The following is an 18,492-nucleotide window of genomic DNA, read 5'->3' as shown; positions in this document are numbered from 1 at the left end:
ACGGTTGCTGGAATTGGGTATGTCTAGTTTAACAAAGAGAAGGACAAGGGGGGACAGGATAGCAGTCTTCCAGTATCTCAGGGGCTGCCCCAAAGAAGAGGGAGTCAAGCTATTCTCCAAAGTGCCTGAAGGCAGGACAAGAAGCAACGGATGGAAACTAATCAAGGAGAGAAGCAACCTAGAACTAAGGAAAAACTTCCTGACAGTGAGAACAATTAACCAGTGGAACTACCTGCCTCCAGAAGCGGTAAATGCTCCAACACTGGAAGTTTTTAAGAGACCCGACAGCCATTTGTCCGAAATGGTATAGGGTTTCCTGCCTGAGCAGGGGGTTGGACTAGATGACCTCCAAGGTCCCTTCCAACTTTATCATTATTATTATTATTATTCCCCAGTTGCATTTGTAGACTTCAATTCCCAGAATTCTGTAGCCGCTACCGGTATGTGTAGATCTCAGCTCCCAGAATTCTCCAGTCATACTAAAGTTGCCAAGGTTGAAATAAACCGTTTTATTTAGAGCATATTTTCCAAAACCCTTTTTAAACCTAGTCTCCAGATTGTTGGGCTACAATGACTATCATCCTGGCTGGGGATAATGGGAGATACGGAAGAAGCCTTTGGATGGTTTGCATGATATCTATTAATTAGAAATGGAAAAAAACAGGCTCTCTATAATATAATCAATTATCAAGGATGCTGTACTGAAAAAAATTATCAATGAAAATAGTGAAAGTAAGAGGAGCTCAGTGATTGGACCAAAGGTTTTGCCAATGGTTCAGGTTCAAATTCTGATAGGCTGTTGGCTTCAACGAGGCGGGGATTCAGCAAGAATCTGTTTATAACCCTTTTAATGTTTCTGACTGGTCAACGTTCCAAAGGGGAGGCCCCACCTCCTCCCCTCATTGGCCACATCTATTCCGCAGGAGGTGGGCTCTTAAGCGCTATTGGCTATTTACCTTCGTCAAAGAACCGAAGAGGTCCGCTTTTAAAACTTCCCTCTGCTCCTTTAAAAAAAAAAAATCCTCGCTAGACTTCGGCATGATTGGCTGGGAGGCTTCCGTATCGCACGACCGTTGGCTAGAGGTCTGTGCCAGAGTGGCGGGCGTCATCTCGGATTGGACAACTCGCTTGAAGAAGGCGGGATTTCTCCCAGCAGGAACTTTTCCACGTGGGAGTCGGAGCGATGGCGGACCGGCTGCCTCCGTCGTGTGAATTGATGGACTCGCGTGTGAGCAGGGGGGCCTTGGAGGGAGGGGAGGCGTACACACACGTGTTGAACACGGGTCGACAATGCCTTTTGTCTGAGCAGATGCTCTTTGCCCTGAGTGTGTGATCAGGGCAGAATTGGATCGATTTAATTTGATATATTTAATGCAATTAAATATATTAATGTACTTGTGCATTGTAATATATTTGTGTATTTGTATGTATACGCAGGTGCGTGTCTATGAGCCGTGTGTATATGTGTGTGTGTGTGTTCTTTTTCTTCCACTCTATTTCCTCCAATAATAATAATAATGTTGGAAGGGATCCTAGAGGTCATCTAGTCCAACCCCCTGCTCAGGCAGGAAACCCTATAGCATTTCAGACAAATTGATGAAGGAAATCTATTGCGTTACTGATTGACATGATTAAACAGAGAGAGAGAGAGAGACAGAAAAAAGACCTCTTTATCACTGCAGGCAGAAACTGTAAATTATACCTAGAGTCCACTCACCTGGAGTAGTATGGAAGGTGGGAATAAGATGGAACAATTCTGGGACGCAGAAATTGAATTTTTTTTCCTCTTCCCTGCCTGTATTTTCTTCCTGGTTTTAGGATATTGTGGAAGCTGACTTGCCTGCAGCCCTAACCTTGTTCAAATCTCTCCAAGAACAGGTGAGATAAAGCTTTTAACTTTTCCTGTTTACCTGGATTGTTCCGCCCGGTTTTCCAGCTCTTTTTTTTTTTTTTTGCAGCTGGCACCGTTTCTTCTCTCCCCTTCCTAAAATTTGATTTTTCTTCTTCCTTCCTTCCTTCCTTTGGTGGGAATAAAGGTGGTTGCAGTTACCCAACATGTACAAAGTTTAGCGCGGAAGATACGAGCAGGAGAGTACCCCACCGAGAAGGTAAGCGTCTGGAAGGCATGGGGTGCAAAATATGGAAACTACAGGTAATCCTCAACTTACGACCACAACTGAGCCCAACATTTCTGTTGCTAAGCGAGGCAGTTCTGAAGTGAGCTTTAGCCCCATTCTACGGCCTTTCTTTCCACGATTGTTCAGTGAAATTGGCTTCCCTCATGGACTTAGCTGGTCAGAAGGTTGCAGAAGGGGATCACATGACCCCGGGACACTACAGCCGTCATAAGTATGAGTCAGTTGCCCAGTGTTTGAATTTTGATCACCTGACTATGTAGACGCTGCAAGAGTCGTGTTAAAAAAGGTTATAAGTCACTTTTTTCCAGCGTTGTCGTAACTTTGAACAGTCACTAAACGGACCGTTGTGAGGACTATCTGTAGTGCTTCTAATGTGAACTTTTAGTTATCTGCAAGATCTCCACGGCCAATTGACACGACTAAGACCAAGGAGCTTATAGTAGATTATATAAGAGGAATAGAATAGAAAAGAGCTGGAAGGGACCTTGGAGGTCTTCTAGTCCAGCCCCCTGCTCAAGCAGGAGGACCTGTCTCAGACAGGGGAATGTCTCTAGTCTCTTCTTAAAAACCTCCAGTGATGGAGCGCCCATAACTTCTGGTGGCAAGCTGTTCCACTGGTTGATTGTCCTCACTGTCAGGAAGTTTCTCCTTAATTCCAGGTTGCTTCTGTTTTTGGTCAGTTTCCAACCGTTGTTTCTCGTCCTTCCCTCTGGTGCTTTGTTGAATAACCTGGCCCACTCTGCCTTGTGGCAGCCCCTCAGATACAGCTATCATGTCTCCCCTATTTCTTTTTTTTCTTTAGACTAGCCAAACCCAGGTCCCGCAGCCGGTCTTCTTATGATTTAGTCTCCAGGCCTTGGATCATCTTAGTTGCTCTTCTCTGAATTTTTTTTCCAAACTCTCAACATCTTTTTAGTGATATAGTGACCAAAATTGGCTGTAGTACTCCAGGTGTGGCCTCACTAGGATTTTATAAAGCAGTGAAGGATATGTGTATATAATGTATGTTCTTATTTGTGGTTTTTACTTGTGTGTAGTATGCACTGTGGACAGCAATTTCGTTGTTACACTATGATAGTAAAGATATTCTATTCCATATTTTCTACATTCTGTTCTATTCTTATTTCTATTCTATTCTATTCTTATTTCTATTCTGTTCTGTTCTTATTTCTATTCTATTCTTATTTCTATTCCATTCTATTCTCTGTTCTGTTCCATTCCCTTCCATTCCATTCTATTCTATTCTGTTCCGTTCCGTTCCATTCTATTATTCTATTCCATTCCATTCCATTCCATTCCTATCCGTTCCGTTCCATTCTGTTATTCTATCCTATCCTATCCCCCCACTGTGTCCATTCCAGTGTCTTCTTCTGTGGTGACATTTCATACCTGAATTCTGTTCGCAGAGTCTCCACTCAAGGTCCTAAATCTTCCCCATGGTTCACCAACCTCCTTTTCTCTCTTTTTTTTTTATTAAAAGTTTTTTAAATTTTACAAAACTAATCCCCTCCCCAAACCCACCCTCCCATACCCTCCCCCATCTCCCCAAACCTCCCTAACCCTCCCCTAGGCCTCCCAGAGTTGATTACAGGCTTATCCTAAATATTTCAAAAAGAAAAAAAAAAAAGAAACTTAAAACACATATGAATCCTAAACAAATCTGAATACCTTAAATTAAGTAGATTATCTTCTCTAAAAAAATAATAATTAAAATCATTAAACACATTATAATATACTCTAAACTTTCTTTGAACATCTATACCTATAATATAAAATCTAATATAAATCATAAACAAATCTAAATACATTTAATTAAACAAATTATACTCCCTCCAAAACACAAATTTAAACGTTACTTGAAACTTAAAACATTAGAATAAACAAGTTAAAACTTAAAACATTAACATAAACAAATTATACTCCCTCCAAAACACAAATTTAAACATTACTTAAAACTTAAAACATCTTCCCCATGGTTCACCAACCTCCTTTTCTCTTCTTATCAGGGCCTCAGTTTCCTGGAAGTCAAGGACCATCTCCTGCTCCTCTATCTTCAAGATCTCTCACACTTGATGTTGGAGAAGACCTCGGGACGGTCTGTGGCCAATCACCCTGCCTTACTGCGGCTGGTGGAAACGCGGACGGTATGAGCCACCCTGGACTTCTTTCAGGGAGATCCTGGTCCATTAGATGGGTGGACTTCAACTCCCAGAATTCCCCAGCCAGCTGAGGAGGAGGATTCTGGGAATTTCATGCTGGCTAGGGCATTCTGGGAGTTGAAGTCCAGATATTGGAAAGTTGTGTGATTGCAATTGGCTGGCACAGCTCTTCTCAAGGAATAAGTTTTTTTTTTTTAAAAAAAAAAAATCAAAATCTTAAATGCATGTTTGTTATTTTTTTTAATTAATTATATTTGCTTATATATTTGATAGAGGTTGATCCTCCATTTTGTATAGCAAACCAAGCCTTTCCAGCCACATAAACAGCCCTGCAAAGTAGGATGGTTAAGAGACTACAGGTAGTCCTCAACTTAAGATTCTTACTCGGATCTTAAGCAATTTCCAAAATAATTTTTATTGCTCTCTTCCTGGTTTTTCCCAAAGATTGTGAGCCAGTCACCCTTGTGGTGGAAAATGGGAGAGGGGGGAGGCGAAGCTGCGTAGGCGGCCTTGAACTCCTGAATAACAATCTAATAAATCATCAGAATAATCAATAAAATTCTGAGCTGTTAGGTGTGATTTAAGGCTAAACGCTAAAATTGAAGATGTTTTATATGGATAAGTCACTCAGACTCTCAGGATAACATGAATCAGTTCCTCAACCGTGGCTGCTTTAAGTTGGGTGGACTTCAACTCCCAGAATTCCCCAGCCAATATGGCCATTAGAAACCTTAGTAAATTGAAGAGGGCTGGACTTCATCTTCCAGAATTCCATAGCCAGCAATGTCCGTTAGCAACCTTGGTCATTTTAAGATGGGTGGACTTCAACTCCCAAAATTCCCCAGCTAACATTGCTGGCTTTGGAATTCTGGGAGTTGAAGTCCTCCCATCTTCAGGCTGTTACAGTTGAGAAAGATTGATGTATTTAAACCAGTGGTTCTCATTTGGGGTCGAACGACCATTTCACGGGGATCGCCAAACAACGCAGTCCGCCATTTTTTTCCCCCTTTTCCTTAGCTGTGCTACTCCCTTTTATTCTATTTGCTTTTGAAAGCCAATAGAATAGACTCTCTTGAATAGAGTCTAATTCTATTGGCTTTCAAAAGCCAATAGGAATTGTCCAGGCTGTCTCTGCCCTGCTGAGCCCGCCCAAAGCCCCAGTCTGCAAACGGTGCTGCACCAGTTGAGTAGTCCTCGACTTACGACCGGTTGAGTAGTCCTCGACTTATGACCGGTTGGGGGGTCGCGGCATTAAAAAGGTTGAGAACCACTGATTTAACCTAAATATTTTTTGGGGGGGTGGCACAGGTGCTGGAGAAGATGCGTCCGATTGAGCAGAAATTGAAATACCAGGTGGACAAACTGGTGAAGGCAGCTGTTACTGGGGGACTGGGTGAGTCATGAGGGGTGTGGAGGGGTGTGCTGGGAAAAACACGGTGCAAACTGGGCCCTTAAGTAGAGCCATCTTAAGCCGGCTTCTTTCCTTTCAGATGAAAACAATCCCTTGAAATTCAAACCAAATCCGGATAACTTGATCAGCAAGGTAGGAAAAGAGGAAGATTGGAAGACAGGCGGTCCTCCATTTACAACAGTTCGGGGGGGGGGGGCTCAATTGTGGTCGTAAGTTGAGGACTAGCTCGAACAGTCCTTTGGGGTCCGATTGCGGTCGTAAGTCGAGCAAAAATGAGTTTGGGGGGGGGTTCCTGGATCTACGACCGCATTTGGGCCCAATATTGCCATTCTGAAGCCTGGCAGTTTATTAAATGAGCTGTGCTGATTTTACGCCCCTTTTTTTTTGCCACAGTTGGAAAGCAAATCCCTGCGGTTGTTAAACGAATCACACGGCCATTAAGGGGATCTGGCTCGCCCCACTGACTTGGCTTGTCTGAAGCTGGCTGCGAAGGGCACAAGTGTAAATACACACTTGTTGCCAAGCGCCCAAATTTTATTCCTGTGAGAGTGGGGGATGCTTTGACCGTCGTAAGTCTGAGGACCCGTCATAAGTCCCTTTTTCCCATGCCGATGTGACAAACGGTCGTAAACTGAGGACTCCTGATAGCCTAGCTGGGCCTTCAGAGCAAAAATGAATTGTGTGACAGCCCCCAGGCCAGTGAATCTGGGTGATGTCAAGATTGGAGAAAATTCATTTTTATTGTTCAATCAAATTGGCAAAAATGTATTTTTGTGCTTGAGTTTTTCTCGATCTCTTGTTTCTCCTCTCTGCTTTTTCGGTCTTCGAATTTGCTAGGAAGGCTGCAAACGGTTCATTTATGGAAACTTCCGGCTCTCAAAAAAAAAAAACCCGCCGTGTTTTTGAGAAAAAGAACATTTCCGGACGATTTAAAATAGACTGGGTTATTTTGCATACATCTGGGAGTGTGCAAGTAGATCCCTTCCTCCCTCTCCATCTTTCTTTGATGAGGTAGAACTGCTGTTTGGAAAGAGATATTCTGGAAAATGACCAGTGGCTTAATATTAATCATCCTATCATTTGATTGAGGTTGAGCCGAGGCCAATTTTAAGCCAGCTTGGAAGATGGCTTGATCATTGCTAGGAGAAAAAGGGATGTTGGTCTAAATGGCAGTTCGGCCTTTGTGACTTGAGAAAAAGTCACGGTAGTGCTTAGGAGAAAGTGACCTGTCCTTCAAAAAATGCCCTGCAGTCCTTCCAAAAATGTTTTTAATCTTCCTTTTATCTTTATTTATCTTCTCATGAATGTCCCAGAGTCACCAGGTCAGCTGTCATGACTAGAACTCACCACCTCCTAGTATTTGGCCCAAAGTAGTAATATAGTAATAGTAGTAAAGTTGGAAGGGACCTTGGAGGTCATCTAGTCCAACCCCCTGCTCAGGCAAGAAACCCTACACCATTTCGGACAAATGGCTGTCCAGTCTCTTCTTAAAAACTTCCAGTGTTGGAGCATTTACTGCTTCTGGAGGCCGGCTGTTCCACTGATTAATTGTTCTCACTGTCAGGAAGTTTCTCCTTAGTTCTAGGTTGCTTCTCTCCTTGATTAGTTTCCACCCGTTGCTTCTTGTCCTTTCTTCAGGTGCTTTAGAGAATAGCTTGACTCCCTCTTCTTTATGGCAGCCCCTGAGATACTGGAACACTACTATCATATCCCCCCTCGTCCTTCTCTTTGTTAAACTAGACATACCCAATTCTAGCAACCGCTCCTTATATAAGTCTCCTAGATGGCTTTCATGTCTGGGACTAGAACTCACCACCTCCTAGTATTTGGCCTAAAATCACTTAGCTGGCTCTCATGCCTAAGGCGGGACTAGAACTCACTGTCTCCTGGTGATTGGCCCAAAGTGAGGGAGTTGAAATCCACAAATGCTGGCTGGAGAGAATTCTAAGAGTTGTGATCGACCCGCTGTCTGGGGGATTCTGGGAATTGAAGTCCCCACCTCATAAAAGTACCCAGATTAAGAAACATGGATCTACTCTTTAAGTTCCCCCAATCCCTTGCAATTAGAATTAACAGAGTTGGAAGGGACCTTGAAGGTCATCTAGTCCAACCCCCCTGCCCAATTCCTTTGTCCCGTTCCCAGCTCAGTGACTCGGAAGAGGGAGAAGAGGAAGAGGATGTTGGGGGCGCCGCCAAGACTCCTGGGAAAGACACCTCCAAAGGAGGCATCCGGAAATACGTCCCACCTCGTCTGGTCCCCGTGCATTACAGTAAGGATGCAACCTGGTTTGAGCAAAGCGAGGGGCGGAGTTTGGCGTCACGACGTAAGGAAGAATAAACCGGCTTGCCGTATCCGGCACGAACATCTCTCTCTTGTCTGTCTCTCACAGACGAAACCGAGATGGAGAGAGAGAAGAAGATGGCCGAACAAGCCAAAAAGCGAGCACTGAGTAGCTCCATCATCCGGGAGCTGAAGGAGCAGTATTCCGACGCTCCGGAAGAGATCCGGGAAGGGCGTCACGCCCACACGGCCCGGCAGAACCGGGAGGATGAGCACCGGTTAGTGAGGAAGGAGGGAAGGGTCAGCCCAGGGGCAAGGAGGGCAAGGGGGACTGCCTTCCTTCCTTCCTTCCTTCCTTCCTTCCTTCCTTCCTTCCTTCCTTCCTTCCTTCCTTCCTTCCTTCCTTCCTTCCTTTCTTCCTTCTTTCCTCTTGTGTATGTAATCACACTTGGCCAAATAAAAGTTCTTTCTTTCTTTCTTTCTTTCTTTTTTCTTCCTTCCTTCCTTCCTTCCTTCCTCTTGTGTATGTAATCACACTTGGCTAAATAAAAGTTTGTTCTTTCTTTCTCTTTCTTTTTTCTTCCTTCCTTCCTTCTTTCCTTCCTCTTGTGTATGTAATCACACTTGGCCAAATAAAAGTTCTTTCTTTCCTTCTTTCTTTTTCTTTCCTTCCTTCCTTCCTTCCTTCCTTCCTTCCTTCCTTCCTTCCTTCCTTCCTTCCTTCCTTCCTTCCTTACTCTTGTGTATGTAATCACACTTGGCCAAATAAAAGTTCTTTCTTTCTTTCTTTCTTTCTTTTTTCTTCCTTCCTTCCTTCCTTCCTTCCTTCCTCTTGTGTATGTAATCACACTTGGCTAAATAAAAGTTTGTTCGTTCTTTCTTTCTCTTTCTTTTTTCTTCCTTCCTTCTTTCCTTCCTCTTGTGTATGTAATCACACTTGGCCAAATAAAAGTTCTTTCTTTCCTTCTTTCTTTTTCTTTCTTTTTCTCCTTCCTTCCTTCCTTCCTTCCTTCCTTCCTTCCTTCCTTCCTTCCTTCCTTCCTTCCTTCCTTCCTTCCTTCCTCTTGCGTATGTAATCACATTTGGCCAAATAAAAGTTCTCGTGCGAGGAAAACACCCAGGATTCAGAAGTTTCCAAAATATATTTGGGCTTGAGAGAAGGAATGGGGAGATCCCAGGTTTCTGGCAAGATTGGAAAAATAGAATAGAAATAAAGAATAGTAGAGGATGATAGGATAGGATAGGATAGGATAGGATAGGCCAGGGGTAGGCAACCTTGGCTCTTTTATGACTTGTGGACTTCAACTCCCAGAATTCCTGAGCCAGCATAACTCAGCATGGAAACCTCTCCCTTTCTCCTCAGCATGGCTGGCTCAGGAATCCTGGGAGTTGAAGTCCACCAGTCACAAAAGAGCCAAGGGTGCCTACCCCTGGAATAGGCGTTGTCTTACCTGAACGCCTTTTCTCAGCATTATGATGGAGAATAGAATAGAATAGAATAGAATAGAATAGAATAGAATAGAATAGAATAATAAAATATATAGAATAGAATAGAATGCAGTATAGAATAGAATATAGAAGAGAATATAGAATAGAATGCAGTATAGAATAGAATAGAATGCAGTATAGAATAGAATATAGAATAGAATGCAGTATAGAATAGAATATAAAATAAGAATAGAATAGCCGTTGGAAGGGATCTCATAGGTCATCTAGACCAACCCCCCACCCAATTCGAAGGTTTAGGGTTGGGCGCCCAGGCTCTGATAAGAGAGAGCACCATGGAAGGATCCAAAGGATAGGCCTCAGAGACCTTGAAGCAGAAGTCTCAGTTGTACTAGGCGGAGCCTCCAGAGGCAGATGCAATCTATCTTGGAATACCTTCAGCCAGGCTGCCTTCTTTTACCTTTGCTTTCCAAACGTGTCCCATCTTCTTGCAGGACCAACTACGAGGAGAGCATGATGGTCCGTCTCAACGTGACCCGGAAGGAGAAAGCCCGTCGTAGACAAGGAGGGGTCCTCGGCTCCCAACTCAGCTCCCTCACCCACTTCCGGGACATCAGCGCCCTCACAGGGGCCACCCCATCTCTGGGAGAAGTGAGTTTCATGCTTAAGGAGGGACTAGAACTCACCATCTCTTGGTGACTGGGCCAAAATCACCCAGCTGGCTTTTGTGCTAAGACAGGCCTAGAATTCCCGTTCTCCTGGTGATTGGGCTAGAGTCGTCCAGCTGGCTTTCATTCCTAAGGCGGGACGAGAACACCGTCTCCTAGTGATTGGGCCAAAATCACCCAGCTGGCTTTTGTGCTAAGGCAGGACTAGAACTCACCGTCTCCTAGTGATTGGGCCAAAATCACCCAGCTAGCTTTTGTGCTAAGGCAGGACTAGAACTTACTGTCTCCTGGTGATTGGCTCAAAGTCACTTAGCTAGCTTTATTGCCTAAGCTAGGACTAGAACTCACCGTCTCCTGGTGATTGGGCCAGAATCACCCAGCTGGCTTTTGTGCTAAGGCGGGACTAGAACTCACCGTCTCCTGGTGATTGGGCCAAAATCACCCAGCTGGCTTTTGTGCTAAGGCGGGACTAGAATTCCCTGTCTCCTGGTGATTGGGCTAGAGTCGTCCAGCTGGCTTTCATTCCTAAAGCGGGACTAGAACTCCCTGTCTCCTGGTGACTGGCTCAAAGTCACTTAGCTAGCTTTATTGCCTAAGACAGGACTAGAACTCACCGTCTCCTAGTGATCGGGCCAAAATCACCCAGCTGGCTTTTGTGCTAAGGCGGGACTAGAACTCACCGTCTCCTAGTGATTGGCTCAAAGTCACTTAGCTAGCTTTATTGCCTAAGACAGGACTAGAACTCACCGTCTCCTGGTGATTGGGCCAAAATCACCCCAAAACAGGCTTTTGTGCTAAGGCGGGACTAGAACTTACCGTCTCCTGGTGATTGGCTCAAAGTCACTCAGCTGGCTTTCATTTCTAAGGCAGGACTAGAACTCACTGTCTCCGGGTGAATGGGCCCAGAGTCACTCAACTAGCTTTTATGCCTAAAGCAGGACTAGAACTCACTGTCTCCTGGTGACTGGCTCAAAGTCACTCCGGTGGCTTTGGTGCCCAAGATGAGACTAGAACTCCCTGTCTCCTGGTGATTGACCCAAAGTCACCCAGCTGGCTTTCATGCTAAGGTGGGACTTGAACTCATAATCTCCTGCTTTTCTAGCCTTAGGTCCTTGGAATAGCTGATCTATGCCTGTAAACCTTCCTACTTACCATGCTTTGCAAAATGGGAGTGGATCCCCTTAGCCATGGAGGGGATCATCAGAACTTTTCGTGTCTGGCTTCTTTCTGAGAGAGTCTGGGGTGGTGTTTTTCAACCTCAGCACCTTTAAGATGGGTGGACTTCAACTCCCAGCATTCCACAGCCAGCAATGTTAGCTGAGGAATTCTGAGAGTTGAAGTCTACCATCTTAAAATTAGTAAGGTTCCTGACAGCCATTTTGGCTGAGGTATTCTGGGAGATGAGGTCCACCCATCTTAAATTAACTAAGGTTCCTAACAATCATATTGGCTGAGGGATTCTGGGAGTTGAAGTCCGCCCATCTTAAAATTACAATGGTTGCTAACTCCCATGTTGGCTGGGGAATTCTGGGAGTTGAAGTCCACCCATCTTCAATTTACTAAGGTTCTTAACAGCTATATTGGCTGAGGAATTCTGGGAGTTGAAGTCCACCCATCTTCAATTTACTAAGGTTCCTAACAGCCATATTGGCTGAGGAATTCTGGGAGTTGAAGTCCACCCATCTTCAATTTACTAAGGTTCCTAACAGCCATATTGGCTGAGGAATTCTGGGAGTTGAAGTCCACCCATCTTCAATTTACTAAGGTTCCTAACAGCCATATTGGCTGAGGAATTCTGGGAGTTGAAGTCCACCCATCTTCAATTTACTAAAGTTCCTAACAGCCATTTTGGCTGGGGAATTCTGGGAGTGACTCACTGAACGGTTGTAAAATGGAATCGGGTCCCTTGGTGATCTGCTGAACAATTGCAATGATTTACCACCACAATTCCAGGCTCCCTTGCGGTCCTTAATAGAGGACTTATTTCCTGAAGCGCAGAATCCCCTTCTCTATCCTTAGATTCCCCTCTGCGTGCCTGATCTCCTCTTTCCACTGATCTCTTTTTTTTTTCTTCTCTCGTTTCTTCCTTACAGGATTTAAATCCACCCAACAAGAGAAGGAAGAAGATCAGCACGAAACGGAGCAAGCGGAAAGGTAAGCGCTGAATTAAAAGTGGGTGATCTCTTTCCCCCCCCCCCCCTTTAAATCAGAAAATTAGGAAGTTTAGCAAAACTTCCTGCCTGCACCCCAAATTCCGGCTGACTCCGGTGGCGGTTTAAGAAGCGACGGGGGAAAAAAAACTGAGTTCAAATTCTGCCCTTGCGAAAAGATTAAAATCTGGAACGGTACAAAGCAAGAAAGCCTCAAAAAATCGAAAGTCCCAAATAGCTACCGGGCATTTTGGTTTTTGTTTTTTTTCCCTCACATTTGCCGTAAAGTACAGGTAAAGTCCTCGACTTAACGGCAATTTGTATAGTGACCGTTGGAAGTTACAACGGAACTGGAAAAAAGCGATTTAGCATCATTTTTTTCACACGACCCATTGCACCGTCTCCGTGGTCACGTGATCAGAATTCAGACGCTTGGCAACTGCTTCAAATTTATGACTGTTGCAGTGTCCTGGGGCGTGTCACGTGATCCCTTTTTGTGACAAGCCAAGTCAATGGGGGGAAGTCAGATTCCGTTAACAACCGGGTTACTACTGTTAGTGATTTACTTAACACCTGTGACAAGAAATGTAGTAAAATGGAGCAAACCCCACTTAGCAAATGTCTCGCTAGGCGACAGAAATTTTCGGCTCCATTGTGGTCCTTCCTGAGGTCTAGCCTCTTGATAGAAACCCAGCCTCTTCCTACCTGAAGCTATATATATTTTTTTCTGCACTAAATTCTTTCCCTTCCTTCTTTCCTTTTCCTTTCTTTCTTTCTCTCCCCTTCTTTTCCCTCCCTCACCCTCCAGGTTTCCGCAGGAGACGATAAACCTCACTACTCGGGATCGAGGTCTGCAGAGCCCCAATAGCTGGGAATGACACCCCGATTTAGCCCGTAACAATTAACAGTCATTCGTTGTGAATAATAAAGCTGAAGGGCCACCTTTTCCTGTTTAAACTCTGGTTTGCTTTTTTTTTTTTTTTTTACTTTCCTGTGACGTCAGTTGGGGGGGATGTGAGGAAAAAAAAGCAAATTTGGGTTTTGCTCTTACCATTTCCCCCTCGGTGTGAAGAAAAGGGAATTTTTTTTTCCCCAAAAGAATTTGAAGTTTAACAAGGTTAAACCGGTTCCCGACGGGCGATCAGGGCTTGTCCCTTTCTCAATTTTTCTCCGCTGTTTCTGCAATTCAACCCCCCCCCCCCCAATCTCAGGTTGTTTTCTGAAAGCATAGCACAGGGGTCTTGAAACGCGGCCCTTTGATGACTTGTGGACTTCAACTCCCAGAATTCCTCAGCCAGCAACATGTTGTGACTTCGGGCTGTGTTTTTTTCTTTTCTTTCTTTCATCTTCTTTTCTTCCCTCCCTCCCTCCTTCCTTCCTTCCTTCCCCCATTTTCTTCTTTTTACCTTCCTTCCATTCCCTTCCTTCCTTCTTTCCCTCCCTTCTTCCTCCTTATTTCCTTTCCTTTCTTCCTTTTTCCTTCCTTTCCTTCCTCCCTTCCCCTTCTCCCTATTTCTTTCCTTCTTTTTCCTCCTTCCTTTCTTCCCTTTTTTCTTCCTTCCTCCCTGCCTCCCTCCCTTTCTCCCTCCCTCCCTCTTTCCTTGTTCCTTCCCCCATTCCCTTCCTTTTCTTCCTTTTCTCTTCCTTCCTTCCCTCTCTCACTATTCTCTTTCCTTTCTTCCTTTCCCTTCTCCCTATTCTTTTCCTTTTTCCTCCATTTCTTCCCTTTTTTCATGCCTTCCTTCCTTCCCCCTTCCTTTAATTTCCTTCCTTCCTTTTCTTCCTATTCCCTTCCTTCCTTGCTTCCTTCCCCCACTCCCTTCCTTTTCTTTCTTTTACCTTCCTTTCTTCCTTCCCTCATTCCCTTCCTTTTTCCTTCCCTCATTCCCTTTTACCTTCCTTCCTTGCTTCCTTCCCCATTCCCTTCCTTTTCTTTTATCTTCCTTTCTTCCTTCCCTCATTCCCTTCCTTTTACCTTCCTTCCTTCCTTTCTTCCTTCCCTCATTCCCTTTTACCTTCCTTTTCTTCCTATTCCCTCCCTTCCTTTCTTCCTTCCCTCATTCCCTTCCTTTTATCTTTCTTCCTTCCCTCATTCCCTTCCTTCCTTCTTTTTTTTTTTTTTTTGCGATCAACCTCCTTAATACGGGAATCCCCACGTTTCCGTCTTTCTCCCCCCCTCTCCCTCCAAACCCCTCGTCTGCGTTTAAAGTGACTGGCAAAATCAATGGCATTGATCCAAACTCAGGCTGAGGGGAGGCCGCGACGGAGCGCGGAAGGGAATCCTCGCCTGTTTTAAACTGTGATCGGGCTAAGTGGAATCCGATAAACAGGAGGAGGGAATCGATGGCTTAACACGCTCGAGGAATCGGGGAGGGGGGGCAGCGGGCAAAAGGACGAGAAAAAAAAGAACAGACGAAGATAGAAATGGAGAAAGTGCACCAGATTGCAAGGAGTTGTGTGTGGGGGGGGTAGCTTTTGGGGTTTGGGGGGGTGTTGATGGGGTGAACAGGGCTTCTCCACTCTTCCTACCCACCCTGAGATGGTTTATTTTAATGTTATTTATTTGGGTCCCGTGTTTATTATTTTTATAAATAAGGCGGTGAACCTATCCAAAGCACCTTCCTCTATATCAGTGGTTCTCAACCTTTTTAATGCCGCGACCCCCAACCGGTCGTTAAGTCAAGGACTACTCAACCGGTCGTAAGTCGAGGACTACTCAACTGGTGCAGTTTGCAGAATGGGACTTTTGGCGGGCTCAGCAGGGCAGAGACAGCCTGGGCAATTCCTATTGGCTTTTGAAAGCCAATCGAATTAGACTCTATTCAAGAGAGTCTATTCTATTGGCTTTCAAAAGCCAATAGAATAAAAGGGAGTAGCACAGCTAAGGAAAAGGGGGAAAGAAAATGGCGGACTGCGTTGTTTGGCGACCCCCGTGAAATGGTCGTTCGACCCCAAATGGGGTCCCGACCCACAGGTTGAGAACCACTGCTCTATATTTTCTCCAGAAAACCAACCTTGTGAGGTGGGTTGGGCTGAGGGAGAGGGCGTGGCCCAAGGGCACCCTGCCAGCTTTTGTGCCGAAGGCGGGACTAGAACTCCCAGTCTCCTGGTCATTGGCCCAAAATCACCCAGCCGGCTTTCAGGCCTAAGGTGGGACTAGAACTCCCCGTCTCCTGGTGATTGACGGAGAATCACCCAGCTGTCTTTCAGGCCTGAGGCGGGACTAGAACTCGCCATCGCCTAGTGATTAGTCCAAATTCACCCAGCCAGTTTTGGGGCCTAAAGTGCAACTAGAACTCGTAATCTCCTTAGTGAGGAAAGCCAGCTGGGTGGCTTTGGCTCAATCACCAGGAGGCGGTGAGTTCTAGTCCCGCCTTAAATGTGAAAACCGCTGAGTGACTTTGGGCCAATCATCAGGAGACAGTGAGTTCTAGTCCTGCCTTAGGCATGAAAGCCCGCTGGGTGACTCTGGACCAATCACAAGGAGACAATGAGTTCTAGTCCTGCCTTAGACTTGAAAGACGGCTGGGTGACTGAGCCAATCACCAGGAGACTGGGAGTTCTAGTCCCACCTTAAGCGTGAAAGCTGGCTGGGTAACTTTGGGCAAATCACCAGGAGATGGTGAGTTCTAGTCCCGCCTTAAGCATGAAAGCCAGCTGGATGATTTTGGGCCAACCCCTCCCCCTCAGGCCAACCTACCTCACAGGGTTGTCGTGGGGAAAAGGCGAGGAAAGAGCATTAGGTATGTTTGCCGCCTTGAGTTGTGGGGGGGGGGGAAGTCAGATAAAAATCAACAAAAAAAACCCCGTCACCCTGTCAGTTGCTGTGGCCGAAGCAGGACCGGAACTCGGCTCCGGGTGGATAACCGCTTGTAGAATCCTTCCATTGGCAGCAAAAGCTCCTCGAAATGTGGCTGTCCAGCCTCAACTGCCCAAGCGGTAGAGTTCGCCCCTAAGGAGAAACAAGGGAGTGGATGATGGGGTTGGTGGTGCCCCGAGCCCAGGTGTCAGGACGTGGATCCCAGTTTGATCCCGGGGCGGGGGGGGGGGCTGGAGATGGGAGTCTGAAGGGCAGAGGGCAGGTGGGGTCACCTCACCTGGAGAAAGGGGAGGGGGTCTTAGGATTGACCACCCACCCACCTGAGTCCATCTGCATTTGGGGGGCGAATCGCTTCCACCCACCATCTTTTGTGCCTTTACCAATCTCGGCCTGCAGGGGGCTCCCTGCACCCCGATTCCTCCCCTCTCCCCCCCCTCATTTTCATTCCGACCACGCAGCCTCCCACTCCTCAAATTAATTTGGCGCCGCCATTCAGCGCTGCGACCTGTCTCCCTCGCTGCAGCCACTCACCAGCCCTCTCCCTTCTTTTTCTCTCTTTCCTCCCTTTCATTCTTCCTCTCCCTCTTTCCGTCTGCCTGCCATTTTTTTTTTCTGCATTTAATTTCTCTGCTCCTGTTTCCCCTTTACATCTTTTTTTGTTCGTTTGTTTGGCCCTGTATGTGAAATTCCACCGGGGATTCGACAGAGCGAGAGGGAGGGGAGCAAAGGAATTGGGGAGGGGGCTAATTCAAAGAAGGGGGTGAAAACCCAGGGATTTTTCTTCCCGAAAGACACCCCTGTTGGCTATTCCTAAATGGTGGACTTTGCTAGGATGCATGGCTCACAAGCCAAAAATAATTATTTTCTTGATTTTTTTTTTTTATGGCTGTGTTTCTCAATCTTTCTCAACAGCTTGAAGAGGTCTGGACTTCAGGTCCCAGAATTCCGCTGTGTTGGTTGGGGAATTCTGGGAGTTGACAAGGTTGACAAGATTGAAAAACATTGCTTTATGGGCTTGCTTTGAAGCGGGGGCCTGTGGGGTAGCCTGCCCTGTGAATCTGATAGCCATCTATCAAATTTTCCCACCATTCCATTATTATTATTATTATTATTATTATTATATCTTGGGGTGGGGGGTGGGGAAAACCTGACAGGTAGGCCAGGCTGGGAAAGACTAATTGTAAGATCAGCTAGCCAAGGTTTGTGGTTATCTGAACCCTGGTTTGCTGTGGCAAGGCCTGAAAGTGGCTCTTCCTGAATTAGTAGACTCCAGTTCCCAGTATCCACAGTCTTTGGGCCAGGTGAGCTAGGAAACATGGGGATGAGAGTCCCATGTAGCTTGGAGGAATTGATTTCACAATTGAAAGTGCTGGTTAGTTTTAATCTAATATTGAATGGAGAATTATCTATCTATCTATCTATCTATCTATCTATCTATCTATCTATCTATCTATCTCATATGCCTGTCTGTCCGTCCATCCATCCATCTCTATCTATCTATCTATCTATCTATCTATCTATCTATCTATCTATCTATCTATCTATCTATCTATCTATCTATCTCATATACCTGTCCGTCCATCCATCCATCCATCCATCCATCCATCCATCTATCTATCTCATATACCTGTCTGTCCCTCCCTCCCTCCATATCTATCTATCTATCTATCTATCTATCTATCTATCTATCTATCTATCTATCTATCTATCTATCTATCCTAGCTAGTTACACACACACACACACACACACACACACACACATACACATCCCGCATCAGAGTTTCAACCATTGCAATCTGGTTTGGTTACAACCATGGTTTGTTGAATAAGCTACAGTGACTAAATCCACACAGCTTGAAACAATGGGGAGACTGCATTGAATGAACTGTAAATACCTCCTTTGTCTGTGTTAATACATAATAATTCTTCCTACATAATACATGAAAACCGACTGGGTGACTTTGGACCAATCACCAGGAGACAGGGAATTCTAGTCCCGCCTTAGGCATGAAAGCCAGCTGGGTGACACTGAGCCAATCACTAGGAGATGGTGAATTCTAGTCCCGCCTTTGGTATGAAAACTGGTTGGATAACTTTGAGCCAATCATCAGGAGATCACCAATTCCCAGAATTCCTTAGTCAGGATGGGAGTTAGCAACCTTAGTCACTTTAAGATGCTGGACTTCAGCTCCCAGAATACCCCAGCCAATATGGCTGTAAGGAACCTTAATAAATTGAAGATGGGTGGACTTTAACTCCCAGAATTCCTTGGCTAACATTGCTGGCTGTGGAATTCTGGGAGTTGAAGTCTACCCATCGTAAAGTCGCCTAGATTGCAAAACCCTGCTCTGCAGTCTACAGTACGCTATACTAACTTTGAGACAGCTTTTCAAATTTCTTTTTATTGTCCTTATTAAAG

At 45.3% G+C, this 18,492-nt stretch overlaps 1 protein-coding gene across 1 annotated transcript; it reads left to right on the top strand.

Moving 5' to 3' along the window:
- Positions 1–1,100: 1,100 nt before the first annotated feature.
- On the top strand, positions 1,101–13,210 carry NGDN (neuroguidin). The gene is made up of 11 exons (XM_039338102.1): positions 1,101–1,228; positions 1,819–1,878; positions 2,037–2,108; positions 4,145–4,282; positions 5,606–5,690; positions 5,788–5,840; positions 7,852–7,978; positions 8,099–8,267; positions 9,930–10,086; positions 12,197–12,257; positions 13,062–13,210. Exons 1-11 carry the CDS (start codon positions 1,184–1,186, stop codon positions 13,079–13,081), a joined length of 987 nt encoding a protein of 328 aa, XP_039194036.1. The 5' UTR covers positions 1,101–1,183; the 3' UTR covers positions 13,082–13,210.
- Positions 13,211–18,492: the final 5,282 nt, after the last annotated feature.

The sequence above is a fragment of the Crotalus tigris genome, unplaced genomic scaffold, assembly GCF_016545835.1.
Source record: "Crotalus tigris isolate CLP2741 ecotype Arizona unplaced genomic scaffold, ASM1654583v1 scf7180000017690.20705106771:4171800, whole genome shotgun sequence".
NCBI lineage: Eukaryota > Metazoa > Chordata > Lepidosauria > Squamata > Viperidae > Crotalus > Crotalus tigris.
Note: the sequence above shows the minus strand (reverse complement) of the source record. Positions and strands in the feature narration are given on the sequence as shown.

Bases quoted from the DNA above. Each gene is read 5' to 3' on its own strand.
- NGDN (XM_039338102.1), top strand. From the start codon at position 1,184: ATGGCGGACCGGCTGCCTCCGTCGTGTGAATTGATGGACTCGCGT. The intron at 4,283-5,605 runs GTATGAGCCACC...GGGGTGGCACAG, and splicing joins GGCTGGTGGAAACGCGGACG to GTGCTGGAGAAGATGCGTCC. The intron at 7,979-8,098 runs GTAAGGATGCAA...TGTCTCTCACAG, and splicing joins TCTGGTCCCCGTGCATTACA to ACGAAACCGAGATGGAGAGA.